The sequence below is a fragment of the Diabrotica virgifera genome, chromosome 5 (assembly GCF_917563875.1).
Source record: "Diabrotica virgifera virgifera chromosome 5, PGI_DIABVI_V3a".
In the NCBI taxonomy this organism is placed as follows: Eukaryota; Metazoa; Arthropoda; class Insecta; order Coleoptera; family Chrysomelidae; genus Diabrotica; species Diabrotica virgifera.
The window spans coordinates 192,014,468-192,031,594 of NC_065447.1; the positions used below are offsets into that span (position 1 = coordinate 192,014,468).

The 17,127-nt window shown below is 33.0% G+C and overlaps 1 protein-coding gene across 1 annotated transcript in view; it reads left to right on the forward strand.

The window, feature by feature from the left end:
• LOC126885245 (forkhead box protein fkh-2-like) overlaps positions 1-14,009 on the forward strand; it is a 54,489-nt gene extending 40,480 nt beyond the window's left edge. The window contains exon 3 of the mRNA XM_050651730.1: positions 7,506-14,009. Coding sequence (XP_050507687.1) covers positions 7,506-7,999 — 494 coding nt within the window. The 3' untranslated portion in view covers positions 8,000-14,009. The remainder of the gene's footprint in view (positions 1-7,505) is intronic.
• Positions 14,010-17,127: the final 3,118 nt, after the last annotated feature.

Sequence of the window (17,127 nt, forward strand, 5' to 3'; positions counted from 1 at the left end):
ATGTCAAAGTGATTAATTTAAAATTAAAATAAAAACATAATTATAAAAAATATTAGTTGGTCAAAGCTGTGGTATATATTTTTACCTTAAATATACTTACGTTTTAAATACTGAATTTCAGTTTTTTTAATATTTCGTAATATGTAATTATAAATTAATCTATTAATCCTAGCGCCATTTACACGATACTTGTGAAAGTATCCGAAGTAAGAAATTAATATTTCATCAATAGGGCTTTTCATTCACAGTCATTTGTTTCGAGCTTCTGTCATGTGTCACATAATATTAATATATCTACGTCGTACGTTATTGGTATATCCCAATGATACAAACCAAAGACGTATGACGTAGATATATTAATATTATGTGACACATGACAGAAGCTCGAAACAAATGACAATCGATGAAAATCCCTATAGAACGTCAAAATGATTAGCAAAATCTTAAAAAAATCGATTACAATTTAATGACTTTTTTGCGTTGTAAATATTAAGCGATAACAATTAAATAATAAATTTAAAAATTACCGGTGAAAGTTGCATTACTAATCCGCTAGGAGCGACACCAGTGAAGCTCAGAGCGTATACCCATGAACGATCACATCAATCACTTATTTTGTATTTGCTGTCTTTTTCTATAAATAACAAACGTTTGTTATAGAAAAAGACAGCAAATACAAAATAAGTGATTCATGTGATCGTTCATGGGTAAAGTACTTTTCATCGATTGTCATTTGTTCCGAGCTTCTGTCATGTGTCACATAATATTAATATATCTACGTCATACGTCTTTGGTTTGTATCATTGGTATATATGTTACAGTTCAAGTTGATTATCCAGTTGGAGTTGACTTTTACTAGTTCGAGTCAACTCTAACGGCTGGTTTCAGTAAAAGTTGATTATAAATATAAAATGAAGATTTATATTCCACATTTACTAGTAAAAGTAGACTCCAACTAGTTAAAGTATACTCTTCCCAATGCCATTTAGTAAAAGTTGATTCTGATTCACACAAATAGCCGATTCTAGAAATTAAATGTTACTGAATATGTTCAAATTAGTCTAGGCTGTATCGTCGCCCCCGTTAGGTAAATTACTCCGATTCGAATTTTTTGCACAAACTTACTCAAAAAGAGGTCCTTATAACAAATCTACTGGGTGCCAGGCAGTACCTTGATAGATAAATTGTTTAAACAATTTTTTTTAGACAAATTCACAAAAATAATTTTGTCACTTCGAACAATTTCATTTGGGTTATTCTGAGCAAAAAAAGGTATTTTGTGATTTTTCTCTAAAATTGTTTGTTGTACTGTAAAGAGTTATACGCGATTTAAAATTTGAAAAATTCGAAAATAGCCATTTTCAAGGCTTAATAACTCGGTTAAAATCCATTATTATGAAAGTCAGAAAGTGACCAAATCAAAGTTTATAGCCCCCTCTACAAGATTCAGCAGAAATTTTTGTCAATATTTTATTACTAAGCTTTATCTTTAATTATTAACAATGAGCGCTAAGTGCGTATTAGGCGGCCGTCAATGGTGAGTGCTAAAGAGATGCACCATTCCGGCCGTCCAATGGTGAATCTCACTCGCACTCACATTGACGGCCGCCTCAATACACGCTTAGCGCTCATTGTTGATAATTAAAAATAATATCTTATTAATGAAATAATGACAAACATTTCTTCAGGATCTTATATAGGTAGCTTTAATCTTTGATTTTTTTTTTAGTTTCTGACTTTCATAATATATAATATCGTATGGCATTTTTGCCTTTCGGACAGTTCCGGCGCCAATTACACCTTTAACCCTGTTTCAAGTAACTAGTGTCGAAGTACACTAGCCCAGGGGGACCGACGGCTTAACGTGCTCTCCGAGACACGGTGAGACGGCTCGTGTCATTATTGGAAATAAAAATGGTTTGTCTTTGGCAGGGCTTGAACTCACGTGCACTGGCGTATGAGGCCAGCGATTATGCCGTTACTCCACGCCGCTCGCTCGACTTTCACAATAATTATCTTTAACCGAGTTATTAAACCTTGAAAATGGTTATTTTGGCGTTTTTCAAATTTTAAGTCGCTAATAACTCGACAACAGTCAATTTTAGAGAAAAAAAGGCCCAAAGGATATAAAAAAAATTTGTACGAAATGAAAAAATTATTTTTGCGAATTTGTTTAAAATCATTGTTTATCGCCAAACGTCACTAAAATCATTCATTATTGTACTCATTTGCCCTCATTTTCGGCAGTAAAGTAACACTTTGTTGTATTGAAAGAAGAATGTTACTTTACCTGCCGCGATTATTAATCAAATTAACCGAGATTGAATGTAAGTGGTGAATGGCAGCAATCGATTATTTATTTGAGCGAAATTAAAATTTATTTACTTTAATTATTAAAAATATTGTACAAAATTTATCTTATTATTAATAAAATTTATGTCAAAAAGTAAAATTCTGTAGTGTTTCGCAATTATATTCATACAAAATAAATCAAAACTTTACAGATTTAGTAATTAGGTAGGTATACAATATTGATAACTATCGATTAAACATCAAAACCGGCCATCATGAAAAAGTCATCTGTCATTACTGTCATACGAATTTTTTATTTCCTCTACAATTAAAAAAAATTCCTCAAAGTTGTAAGTAAGTGTTAATGTTTTTTATGATTGACGATACAATTTTGTACGCACCACCTCAATATTCGTTATCGAACGCGTCTGTTGCTCGCTTCGCTTCCTCTGCTCGTAATATCAGACTCGTTCGATAAAGAGCCACTTTACGGACTTGGTGCATAAATAACTCTTAATCAATTTTTCGACCACGGTACTGCCTGGTATCATCTGTCCGACAGCGAGTATAACTCCTCGTTAATTATAACAGGTAGAATGACAAATGAGGTGTCAAATGAAAGATTAATATCCAAGGATGGTACTAAAGGTGACAAATTTAACCTAGGCTGTCTGTCCGTCCGTCCGCGAATATAACTCCTCCGTCATTATAACAGATAGGTTGACAAATCTTCTTCTTCTTCGTCTTTTTGTATAGACATTACTTTGTCTGTTTTTTCAATGTGCCTCTAGTTAGTTGTCGTTCCATCGTTTTGGTGGTCTTCCCACTGAACGTCTTCCTATTGGGGAACCATCTCTCGCTGTCCTGACTACCCTATTTGTTGTCATTAGACTTATGTGGTCATTCTATTCTATTCTTCTGTTTATTACCCAGTTATTAATGTTATCCACCTTGCATCTTCGTCGTATATCTGTACTTCTAGCTCTGTCCCATGCATAGAGTCTTACTATCGCTTTTTCGAAGAGTTTTCATCTCGACTGTTTCGAGCAATCTTTTTGTCCTCTCTGTGTCGCGTCGTGTTTCTGCCGCGTATGTCATTATTGGTCTGATGACTGATTTGTAAATTCTGCCTTTCATTTCTTTTCCGATATGACAAATGAGGTGTCAAATGAAAGCTTATAATCCGAGGATGGTAATATTCATTTTCTTCTTTCATCCATTAAATCCGATATTTCCTCTGTCATCCATCTTTGCTTCCGTGGTCGCTGTTTTGTGAGCATTTCAGTTGCCGTTGCAAGGGCGTGTCTGATTTCCTCCCGAAGGCGAAAGTTAGGGATGTTTAATTATATGAAAGTGTGCTAAAAAACAATGCGAAAAAGTAAAACCCATTTAAAATACATTGTTATTTCAGACACACTTTAAACCCTTCATGCCTGCTATCTATATTTACAATTTTCACACAATAAAACCTTTACATTTACATAAAATGAGATAGAGTAGATAAAAATTATTTTTGTGAATTTGGTTAACAAAAATTGGTTAAACAATTTTTCGACCGCGGTACCGCGTGACACCCTGTGTATTTGTTATAAGGATTGTTATACGGATGTACATATTTCTTTGAGTAAGTTTGTGCAAAAAATCGAATCAGAATAATTTACCTAACGGGAGCGACGTTACAGACTATACTAATAAGTAGTTGAAACGGTCAAAACAAAGAAACGCACACTAATCAAAAATGCACTTGAGATTCTCGTATAATCAACATTTACTGAATCGATCCAGGAAGAGTCAACTCCAACTAGTAAAAGTTTATTTAAATTTTTAAAATCAACTTTTACTGCTCGTTTCAGTTGGAGTTGACTCCAACTAGTTGGAGTCAACTCTAACTGACAATCAACTTGAACTGTAACATATATAATAACGTATGACGTGGATATATTAATATTATGTGACACATGACAGAAGCTCGAAACAAATGACTGTGAATGAAAAGCCCAATTCTTTCATTTTTCCGACTGTATAAAATGTTATTAGGCCATTAAAATGTTACATTTTTTAGGCCATACCTTGCATTTGTTAGAGGAGTCAATTTTATTTCTTTAATGTGTAGGTAGTATCAGTAGAAGCTTAAGTTCAAGTTTTTGGGGTCGGGACCCTTGTCCCCCGACCGCCATCTTGGAAATAGGGTGCAAAGGGATTTCGCGCTATATCTCGTAAACTACCAACCCTACGGAAAATCTAATTAAACATAGAATATAGCAAATTAAATTTTCTATAATTTTATTTCTATTACTTTTTATCGTCAAGTGACCAACAAAAAAGATATAAACAAAAATAAGTAAAAATTTTTTAACAAGTTTCTTTTTGGAGGTTATAACTTTTTTTCAGTTCATTTTAAAATAAAATAGCAGTATATCAATTTTGTAGAGGGTTTTTCAGCGAACAATTTCCACTATAAGGTGATTTAATTCTATTTATGCGTATAGGTTTTACAGCGTTCCAAACTTGACCAGATGCTCGAATGCTCACAGGGATACAATAAAAAAAGGTTAGGCTTACTTTTCTATCTATATAAATTTCTTATTCATACAATTTATTATGATTTTAACATTCTTATGCTATTATTAATGTATTTTTTACCTTTCTCCCCACTATAAAACTTATAACCGTAAGCATATATAGAAAAGGCCCAAGAAGTTGTTTGAGGACAAATTCGCCGGTCCAGAAGACGAATGACGCAACCGCAAAATACAAAATTCTTAAGAAGAACAAAAAAACGATTTTTGATATCAAAATTATAAAGTATGATCAAAATTAGCCATCCACCACACCGTGACCAGGATCTCGAGATATAAGCGTTTGTTGGGGTGTGCCGCTTCTCTATGAAGTAACATAACTTTTTTCCTATTGTATATCTTGACTAAAAATTTTACGAAAAACTTCTTCATGAATCATATTTTATTACTGTGTTGGTAAAATTGTAAACTAAAAAGTTTGTCACTCAACTTTTTTAACTAAACATGAAACTAACGAAATAAGGTGACAAAATGTTTAAAAACTAACCACTCCTTTTATAATGTGTTTAAACATTTTGTACAAATTTCATTGTTATCTAAATACCTCAAAGATTACACAGTAAAAGTTTCAAAAGGAAATATTTACAGCGACGAATGACACAGCGAGGTAAATTTGAGAAATCATAAAAATTAATTTTTGGCATTTTTATATAAAATTTGATCTTTGAACATGTACCACCAACTCTAGATAAAAATAAACTTCATATTCGGATTCAGCGACCTCGAAAACATAAAAAATGACCAACATTCGTCATTCACCTTAAATTTGATTTTCGTGGTCGGCATAACGTAATTTTAATTAAAGTATTGTTTTTATTGTATTCCTATGAGAATTAGAGAATCTGGTCAAGTTTGGAGCGCTGTAAAACCTAGATAATAAATAAAATTAAACAACTTTATAGTGAAAAATGTTCATCGAAAAATCCTCTACAAAATAGCTATTATGATATTTTATTGTGAAATGAACTGAAAAAAAGTTATAACCTCCAAAAGGAAACTTCTTACAAAATTTTCTCTTATTTTTGTTTATAACTTTTTTGTTGGTCACTTGACGATAAAAAGTAATAGATGTAAAATTGTAGAAAATTTAATTTGCTACATTTTATGTGTAACTAAATTTTCTGTAGAGTTGCTAGTTTAGGAGATACGGCGTGAAAGCCCTTTGCAGCCCTTTTTCCAATATGGGGGCCGAGGGACAAGGGTAGCGACTCCAAAAACTTATACTTAAGCTTATACTGAACCCCCTACACATTAAAAAAATAAAATTGACTCCTCTAAGAAATGCACATTAAATGTAACATTTCGATGGATTATATGAATAACTTATTACGGATATAAAATATAGAATGCAAGGACCGAGAATATGCAAAAGAGAACTATGTAGGTACATATAAGCATTGAAAACAAACAAAAATACATATATTATGGATTTTAAGGAGTGTTATATGTACTCGATAAGACTTAAAACTGGGAGTCTATTTTTTCGTTGTTTGAGATCCGAAGCATTTCTTAAGCTTCCACAAAATCAAAGAGTTTCTAATAATTTAAAAAACCCAAATAAAATGTGGGGTTTTTGTAATACGCTGTTCAGAGTGTTAGCTGTTTTTAATATTTGTTGTAATGTTGTACTTGTTTACTATCTTTTTCAATTTTTGATAAGCCCTTTAAATATGGTAAGTATTGTTTTCATCATTGAGTCTCTTCTTGTGAGTCTCTCTGGAATCCTTTTTGTGTTTTTTTTTTTGTTTCTTTTCTTCAATCTTGTATAATTGATGGTTTATAAATAACAACAACTAGTAATTTTTAGCCAAAACCTTATTTGAAAAGAAACCTGTTATCTTTTCCTGAAATGAATTTTAGACTGATCTTCTCTAAAAGTTTTGATAGTTTTGAGTTTCTCTTTACAAAATTTTGCTTTGGACTTTGTGTTTTTCTCCAGCTCCCTTTTGCATAGTACATAGGTACAAATACTAGGTCTGGCTTCCGCATATGAAAAAAAAGTTGATTAATAGCAAGCTGAAAATTTGTTAATAGCTTAAGGGTGTCTAGTCGGATAAACTTTGATATATGGGAACACTGGAACAGGGGCAGTTTTAATTGTGGCACAGGTTAAAAATTTGGAACGGCCAGACCACGAAAACGGCACATTTATTTTGTCCGACAGAACAGACTTAAACTCTCCGAATAGAGATTAAACTCTCGTGCAAAAATCAGACTGCTATTTATCACCAAATGGGCGTTTTAATGAGTGGAACATGTAAAATATGTCAAATGACAGGAATTATGACAGGTGATAAATAGCAGTCTGATTTTTGCACGAGAGTTTAATCTCTGTTCGGAGAGTTTAAGCCTGTTCTGTCGGACAAAATAAATGTGCCGTTTTCGTGGTTTGGCCGTTCCAAATTTTTAACTTGTTCCACAATTAAAACTGCCCCTGTTCCAGTGCTCCCATATATCAAAGTTTATCCGACTAGACACTCTTAAGCTATTAACAAATTTTCAGCTTGCTATTAATCAACTTTTTTTTTCATACGCGGGATCCATACCTAATTGATGTTTTCATAAAAATGAGAATATCTTTCATATTACTGATATTCTATTGATTTCTATTAACATTTATTAATTTTGTTTCAGGTGGCACCACTGGCAAACTTAGAAGACGATCAACAGCTGCCTCCCGATCACGACTAGCAGCCTTTAAACGGACTTTATCATTATACTCACCTCTTCAAACCTGTTATCCAGGTTTCTATCCTCCCTCCCCCGCGCTTCTGGCTGCAGCATATTCCCGCTATAACCCCTACCTCCACGCTCCAGCTGCGACAAATTTCCTCCCGCGTCCCACTCCCATACAACCCCAGAATCTAGGGATCAACCCTTCTGCGATGGATATGAATACAGCGCCCTTGTTTAGGCCGCCGCATTCCTTATTCGAAATGTACAATAACTTACGCTTAGCAGTGCCTTTGCAATATCCCTTGCAGATTCCTGGATTGGCTGGCGTCGGCAACTTGAATGCGTTAAGTAATTTGAATCTCCCGTCGTCGAGTTGCTCCAGCCCGCAGGAACCTAGGTCATCAGGCGAAGGACTTTTGAAACCGGTGACTGTTATAACTAGGAATAATTGAGATTTTAGTAATTCTGTGATTCGTATTTAATTCGTGTATATAATACAGGATGTTTCATTTCAAAATGAGCTAGTCAGCTACAAGATCGCGAAAAAGCGATAACTTAATCGGTTATGTTACTGATATAGTCACATTGTGACGCTACGTTTGTTGTAGGCTTGATTCCAAATAAATTAACAGTTCATTTTAAATATATGTTATGTTTAGAACATATTGAGCAATGAGTTTATAAGACATTTTTAGTAGGATCATGGTAGCTGCAGAAGAAATAGTTTTTAAAACAAAAATAAAGGATTTTCCAAAGGAAAGTTTAAACAAATTTTTTTGTATAATTTAAAATATGTCTATAAAGTTTAAAATAAACTTTTGACAAATAGCAAATAGTAGGTACAGGTATTTTGGTTCGTTTATAATTAGAAAAAAAAAACGAAATCGGAGCGTCCCAAAAATGTCGTGTATAACATTGCGAAGTGCGCAATGACTTTATATAGCATTAACTTTTTTCCATAGGAAGGAATACGAGCAGGAAAAACTATTTGTTATGTTCTGGTACTAATTCTTTGTGAAAAGTTAGGCCTTGTCAAATACACTAACAGATAAAAATATTGCATATTTGATGTTGAGTCTGTTTTTGGAGTATTTTTTACCTTTGAAAAGTAGTTTAGTAATGTACCTACTTTTTATTGGTAAATAAGTTGTACTGTACTATTTTGCGTATATTTATTGGGAAGTAACTTGCATATTGTAGAGCTACAACAAATTTGTAGAAAAATTAATGACATAGTCTGATTTTGCATATATAACATTTAATTAGAAAGAGAGATAATAAGTAACGAAAATAGAACACTTTTTACGGCAACATTGTAACAACTTATTACGTACTGAGTATTCCTTACTTAAAATATCCTGCATCTTTGTAGGCATGCTTCGCAGATCTTGGATAGCTTCTTGCGGAAGTTGATTTCATTACTCCTCTGCAGCAACTCTTGATGCTGCAATTGAGTTTGGAGCGGAATTTCTTGCTGTGGGATTTACGTCAGGATTTATTAGTGGCCAGTCTAGAGCCTCAATTCCAGTATCCCCAAGTTATTGTATTATTATTCCTACGGCATCTGTACGGGCATTATCATGCATTAGCACAAAGTTTAATACCCAATGAAGCCGGCATAAGGAAAACATGTTCTTTCAGGATGGTGCGTATGTAGGTACCAGTCAGCAGTCATTCGAATATTTACCTCAATAAGCCCCTTACGACTGTCAAAACTAATGCCATCCCATAGCATACTGGAACCGCATCCGAAGCTAACATTGTGTTCAAGACTGCGAAACGTTCCCCAAATTTTCTGTACTCGACCACGTTCATCTGGCTTCCATAATTGTATTCTTCTTTCATTTGCGAAAAGAACTCTTCCTCATTTATGTTGGTTCCAGTTAACATAACAAATATCTTCTTGTCTGTAACCATCATTGACTAAAGAAACAATTTTAACACACACTTACTCGCAGCATATCAGCAAGTAAACTTCAGAATAAAAGTTTGTTAGTTTGTGACATGATTACTTCCTCGGCTAAAAAGACTATGTAATAAGCATTTTTTTAATCTCTAATAAATAATTGTAATATACGTAAACATACCTTAGCATCGCGCATACAGGAATAAAAAAACTGCATAATACTTAAAAGATAAAAAAAAATAAATAAAAAATAATTATTGAAGATAAAATATGCAATATTTTTGTCTGTGAGTATATTTAGTTGTGCAGAATTAACAATTACCTAATTATAAAATAAATTTTACTTTTTACTTGACGTATCGGTTATTAGATTTGTTAAAATATATTTTGAAAACCGCCGCCGATCTAAGTTGAAACTTACATAAAAACATTATTATAGTTAAATTTTCAATTTTAACATAATATGCTTTTTCCCATCTTATGCGCGCACCACACTCTCGGCGAAGTTACTTCGCCAAAGTTGGCCGAAGTCCGAACACTACACACTCGTTCTACTTCGCGAGGAACACATTCAGGCGGTGCGATACCGACTTTGATCCCTTTGACTCGGACGCGCGTGACCGACAGATAACGGAAGTAGAACGAAGCGAGGCAAAGTTGCACAAGGTGGCCGTCTACACTCTCGTACTTGTTGAACCTCGATCGACTTCGGCGAGAGTGTAGACGGCGTTTAAATCTGAAGATTTTATAGCAAAACAATTATTATAAATTTATTTCAGGAATAACATAATAAAAATATTATCTATTTTTCTAATAGATATAATGGGTACATATAACGATAACTTCCTTTTGATTTGGTTTTTTTTTCTGCTTGAATTGATCTAAATACATTTTCTTAAATTGATAAATTCGGTCTTCTTTTGTTTCAGTATTATTATTTGTTTGCGTTTTTATACATCAATAAAAAGATTGCAGCAAAAACCGAAAAAAAAAATGTTTGACAATCTTTTTGAGGTTCTAAACAGCTCTAATAGATTCAACGTTTTGCAAATTCAAGTTACATTCTATCTCTGTATTCTCTGTACATTTTTTTCTTGCACATTAATTTTGTTTCTTATCCTCTGACCATTTTTCTGTCTTTTTTTAGACATTTTATAAGACCTTTTATCTTTGCTTTACTCTTCATTTCATTTGTTATATTTCTTGTTAGGTTAAACTACTATTTTTTATTCCAAGTATATAGCCTTCTGATTTTTCTTTTCCGTTGTCATACGTTAGGTCCATGATCCTGTACTTTCTATGTGTCTTCTCCATTGTGATGTCCACGTCAAAATCTGTTTAGGAATTCTGTCAACTGGTATTCTCTGTACGTGGCCGTACCGTATTAGTTGTTTTGTTTTTATGTTACCAATTATTGAATGTGTGACTCCCATCATTTTTCGTATTCCCTCATTTGGTATCCGATCTCTTCTTGATTTGCCTGCCGCTCTTCTTCAGAAATTTGTTTCTGTAATATCTATACTATTTTATCCATATTATGTACACATACCATTGCGTTCACGCAGTGAACACAAACATGCAACAACTTAATATTCTGCAATATTTATTCTGATTTGTGATTTCAAAGACCAGCTATCTTAACATCTCTTTGGTATTCTTTCTGAGAACCTTTTTCTATTTGGCTTCACATCTCTTGCAAGTTTTTCAATTCCATCGTCTCTTATTCTCATTAATTGATAATTTAAATTTTTTTTTTAATATTTTGCTCGTCTCACTGCATAATGGACATCATATTTTTACTATTTTATTTGGGAATAAAGTCACAATTTAAGTTTGAAATTAAATTTATTTGACCTTTCATATATTACCATCATCGTTAACTGTTGGTTATTGGTTGTAGTTTCTTTAGGTACCTACATGTATATCATCGTAATCGACATCTGTTGGTTTATTGGTTATATTGTCTTTACGTACATGTATGATATTATCGTCGTCATCATCTGCATAATCTACCGTTTTAAAAAAGTTGTCAACTTTACTTTTATTGCTCTTCATAAATTAGTTTTTTAGATCATTGGAAACTTCATTGTCAGATGAATCCAAATTTAGACATTTGTAGAAATTTGATTTGTAGAAAAAGGGTTCATTTAAAACAATATATTATGCGTATTGGTTCCGGATGAACCATCACTCTTCCTTTTTTATTTTGGTCTTCTTTGGTTTAAAAGATGCGGGGGTTCTGTATCAATATGTTTAACTTCAGCTATATCAATCTTTGCCGATCAGTTCATCTTCGCTACTTTCGTTTTTATTCTTTTCATTTTAGTCTCTGCTGCTAGGAGTTGATTTTCTCGGTAAAAAAACAACTCAAAAAAGAAGAGACCGTTGGCGTCTTTCATATTTGCTTCTAGTTCTTTAGCTTTTTTATTTGCTTGTGTTTCGATTTCTTTGCAGGCCCTTTCAATGGTTTTAATAATATTGATGCACATTTTGATCACATCAGATTTTGCTTTCAACTCTCTTAATTCATCCTATAGATTTTGGACGTTTCTAGTCAATATACACACGATAAACAGAAAAAAGTAATGCATTTTGAAGGGCCGAACCAGTTCTATCAGCCCTTTTTTAATTTTCTTCTGCTTCGTCTTCGTATTCTTCCTCTTTATCAGCAAGTCTGTTTGTTCATTGGCGGATTGATACCTTCCGTGGAAGGTTGCCACTCCACCTTTTGCGCGACCGGCCGATACTTCTTTTATCGATTGGTGATTTATCTCTTGATATGTTGACCACACTTGTCCCCCTCATTCTGTTTACGTGGTGATTCCATACTTTTTTTTCTATTAAGTGTGCATCCGTTTATACACTCTCCTCTAATATCTTCACTCCTCTTTCGATATCTCAGAGTATTTCCTAATTATTCTCAGTACTCTCATCTCTGTCGTTTCCAGTAGTACGTATTTGTATTGTAGCTGTATCGGGTCTTTTTTCTGATGCATATGTCATTATTGGTCTTATCCTGGCTTTATAAATTCTTGACTTCTTTGTCCAGGTCTCCGTAGGAGGTCAGTGTAATTCCACGCTATTTCCATTACTTGTTCAATACTGATGCCATCAATTTCTATTTTACATCTGACTGGTTCATTACTGATTACTATGGTTTTAGTTTTCTAAGATGAAATTGCCATATTGAATTCTTTTGCTCTTATGTTAGTTAAATGTGTGGACTAATCTTTGCAGAATATTTTCATCTTGGGCTATCAATATTACGCCGTCTGTGATCACAGTATGTTTACTTCTTTGTTTTGTTTTTTACTTTTAGGTAGAACATATTTTTGGTGTTCCAATTATCACACAACTGTTCACGTAGAAAAACTAGAAACAAGCAGGCACTTCAGAATTTACGGTATTACATATTAACTATGAACTAATACTTGTAATTATAAGTTATTACATAAATTGGTAATTGCTTTTAAAGCCTATAAATTGTCTTAATAGCACTTCAAATTATTCAATTAAAACAACCAGGAAAAATGCAGTAATCACTTTTTAAACAGTTGTATAACACCTTAAGTTAATGCAAAACAAACCAAACTACATAAATATATACTGAACATATTGTCCTCAAGATTTCATTAGAAAAAATAATAATATCCAAAATAAACAAATACTATGTCAAACAATATAAATCGAATAAAAAATGCATTCGTTCTTCCCCATTAGTTTTGACACAATTCTGAATACTTAATAAATCTACTTTAAAGACTCTTTTTTAAATCTTCTTTAGTCTTCCTCTTGTTCTCATATTTTTGTAGCCAATATAGGTATCGGGTTCATATATAATATGTTCATGGAGCTCATGAATATGAACCACTTCTCCATGAGTCGTCATCCCTGGATCAACGTTTGCTCTTCTATTTATTTCTTTTTATTTCTAGGAATTTTATTTTATTTTATTTCTGTAACCCCTCCTTGATCGGCCTTTTCTGTTTATTAATATTCTTTTAACACCTACCAGTTTTTTAGTAACTTTATTCAGTATCCTTGCGATACCTATATAATATATTGAAATCATTTAAGTTGTTTCTTCTAGTCTATTACAGCTATTAAATCTTTTTTTGTCATACATATTTTGATTTTTTCTTTTTTTTTTTGTATACGTACCTACTCGACTTTAATATACATTTGGATATAAATAATATTAACTTTTTACATTATATGTAGCGGTTTTTATTCGAAAAACCTTTTGATCAATATTTTTTAGTTTATTGTATAGAGTATTGTGTGGTGTTTACAATAAACTACAAAAAGTTGGCTATAATAAACAGAACAATATCTTTGAGAATGCAGATCCTAACTTAACCCATTATTTCTTAAATAATGAAACATCTTGTATATTTTAATGTGTAAAAATGTAAATATTTAATAATTGTATAAAGTAACTGTTAGAATGTTGTATATTTTTGCAAACAGTGTATTGTGCATTTTTAGATGCATAGTGATTAGTGTCCGTTAAGAATATTCGAGCACAATTTCTGTAATAAATTTTTAATATTTTATATGTTGGTTTTATTGATAACCCTCCAGTATTGATATTGAAAATATATCTCACATTGTGACAGGTAGCTCTACTTGACACCCGACCCAGTAAAACGCACGTTTGGGAACATCCATTGGGAAAAACTCGTAAAAATTTTGGAGTTTTTAATACCCTCCCCCCCTTCTGTCGTAAAGCGTCGTTTGCAGTTGACCCCCCCCCTCATACCGACGTCGCAATTGCAACTCATGACCCACCCTTTTTAGTGTTTTTTTTAATTCCATGTTATTCCTGGATTTTTAAAAGTTAGCTCTCAAAGTTTATTTACGAATGTATCCAAATCAGTATTACTATGTACTCGTAGCTCATTAATATCCGCGTAGGTACTCTCTCAATTCACTGTACAACTAATAATTAGCTTTATAGGGACAAAAGACAACACTTTTATCGGAGTTCCTATGCTTTCTTAACTGCATCATATAAATCTTGATACTTATTTTGTATTGATTTCAATGCCATTTCTTTTATTAAGTATAAATACAATGTACTAACTAAATAGAATAGAATATTTTATTTCTATTTATTATTTTAGACTTTTTTCACACAGAGTGTTCAGTAAATAAGTGAAGAGTTTAATATTTATTGCGTCCAGACGTTGTTCTGAAAAGAAGCGTTTGTTTAAAGACATACGACAATGTTTTATTGTTTGTTATTCTGTATAAAATTGTTAGCAATATTATTAAGGCTGTGAGTGATAAAAACGAACGAAAAGTATGCGATAAAAGTAGTAATATACAAATTCTTTTTCCTTCTAAAATAGGGTATATTTTTTATATTCGTGAACTTCAAACGACGTTGGATGTGTACTTATGGCCCGTCCCCCCTGTCGTATACCGTCGTAATAAGAAAAGTTCCCCTTCCCCTTTTCAACGACGTAGTTTATGGATGCTCCCTTTCATCTAAATAAAAATATATTCAACTAAATATAAAAATTAAATTGACTTATATACAGTGCTAGTCAAAAGTCCGTACCCCACTCGTATCTTTTTAACGGTTATACCTACTATCAAATACCAAAATTGTAGAAAGTGACGCATACTTTAAATGTGGACCTTTGCGGGTCCAAGGGGAAAGGAAACCGACGAGTCATAGGCGTGCGGTTATTATTAAAAAAAGAATAAGAATTTTAGAACGAATTAATCGTCATAAAAATTATTTTCTTATTTTATAGATTTCTTATATGAAGAAAACGGTGCTACTATAGTATGCGGTCTACCCTGGGGATGCGATCTGCCTGTGAATATCATTATAGTGTTTTGTGGCTTCTTCCCAACTAAAATAGTAAATTGATATGGCAAAGTATAATTTATAAAGTTAAAATAATAATTTTTCCGATTTATGGGTTTCATTTACTTTAAAAAATTTTTTGTCGGCACAGTATACCTGTGCCGCTAAACGATAATCTTTTCTCAGAGAAGAGTTTTACACACAATAATGAAAATCTTTACAAAGTGAATAAAATTCATAAATCAGAAGAATTATTATTTTAATTTTCCAAATTAATACTTTGTCATATCAATGTACTATTTTAGTTGAGAATAAGCCATAAAATTAGCTTATTCCCAACAAAAATAGTAAATTATTATAACAAAGTATTAATTTGTAAAATTAAAATAATAATTCTTCTGATTTATGCGTTTTCATAACTTTGTAAAGATTTTATACCGGCACTTTAATATAATACAGGTTATACCCCGCAACCAACGGTAGACCGCGAGGTATAACAGAAACGCGATGATAGACCGCATATTATAGTAGCACCAAGCAAGCAATTTGATTCAACCCAGCCTGAGAGACTTACTCAGCCCTTGATGACATTCGGGTGTAACAATTCATTGGAGCGAGGTAAAACTCGAGTAAAACAGGAGACACTCTACCGCGCTCCAATACTCCAGACCATCCCTTTCCCCCCTATAGCACTCTGATGCGCGATAGGGGCACAACTATCAGCCAAATGCTCTTCACGTGGGAGTTTTGCGTAACAGAACTCCAACGTGGTGCCCTAATCGATTGCAAATTCAGGCTAGCGTGAGGCGATTTAATCCTGTTTCATCTAGTGACTTATCCGCGTAACTAAAATTGCTTGCTTGGGCCCCAAGCCTCTGCTCTGGGCTAGGCCCGGATCAGAGACTTGGTGCTCAAGGGTTTGGGCCCTACGAGCCCGTGTTTTTTGCTGTTTTTTTTGTTAATTTTTTTGGCGGCTTGCGCCGGTTTTTGTTAGTAACTTTTTAATATTTTTGGAGGCCGAAGCCGTTTTTTGTTTTGTTTTTAATTTTTTTGGTAGTATGTCTCTGAAAAATAAAATCTGATTAATGGGGCCTAAAGAGTGTTGCGCTTATCTACGTTGATAGAGATAAATATAAAAAATATGTTCAAATAAAAACTTACGTTATATATCACCTAATCTGAGTCATCTATGTCGTCTTCAGATTCATCACTAGTATCTTCACCTAGATGCACAACTATTGGTTCAATGGTAATTTCAATGAAGTTATCAAGGTTCCACATTTTCTTTTCTTCTTTCACTACATGTTCGATACATTTTATCCACGATTGTGAGGTCACATTGCTGACGGCACCATTAAGTAGATTTTTAACATCATTTAATTTATAAGTAAAATTGTTCCTTGCTACTTCATTTTTTATTTGAGCCCATATAAGTTCTATCGGATTTAATTCGCAATGGTATGGCGGCAATCGAAGTACAATTACGCCTCGTTCTCGCGCCATTTCATCTACTACATATTTAATATATTTATCTTTATGACACCGTGCTAAGTTTAGTAATTCGGTCTTCAAATTTTGTTCATTGAATTTAATATTTTTTTTTAGTAAGCCAATCCGCAATCTCTGCTTTTCTCCATTTAGTGGTTGGTAACTGTTCTACACGCCGGGAGTGATATGGAGCGTTATCCATAACAATAACAGATCCTGGTTGAATTTTTAATAGAATATCTGAAAACCATTTTTCATAATGATCTGCATCCATTTCCTCATGGTAATCTATAGTTTTTTTAGAAACAAATGCATTTAAACCTCCTTCAACAAATCCAGAGTCGCTACCAATATGGGTAATAATA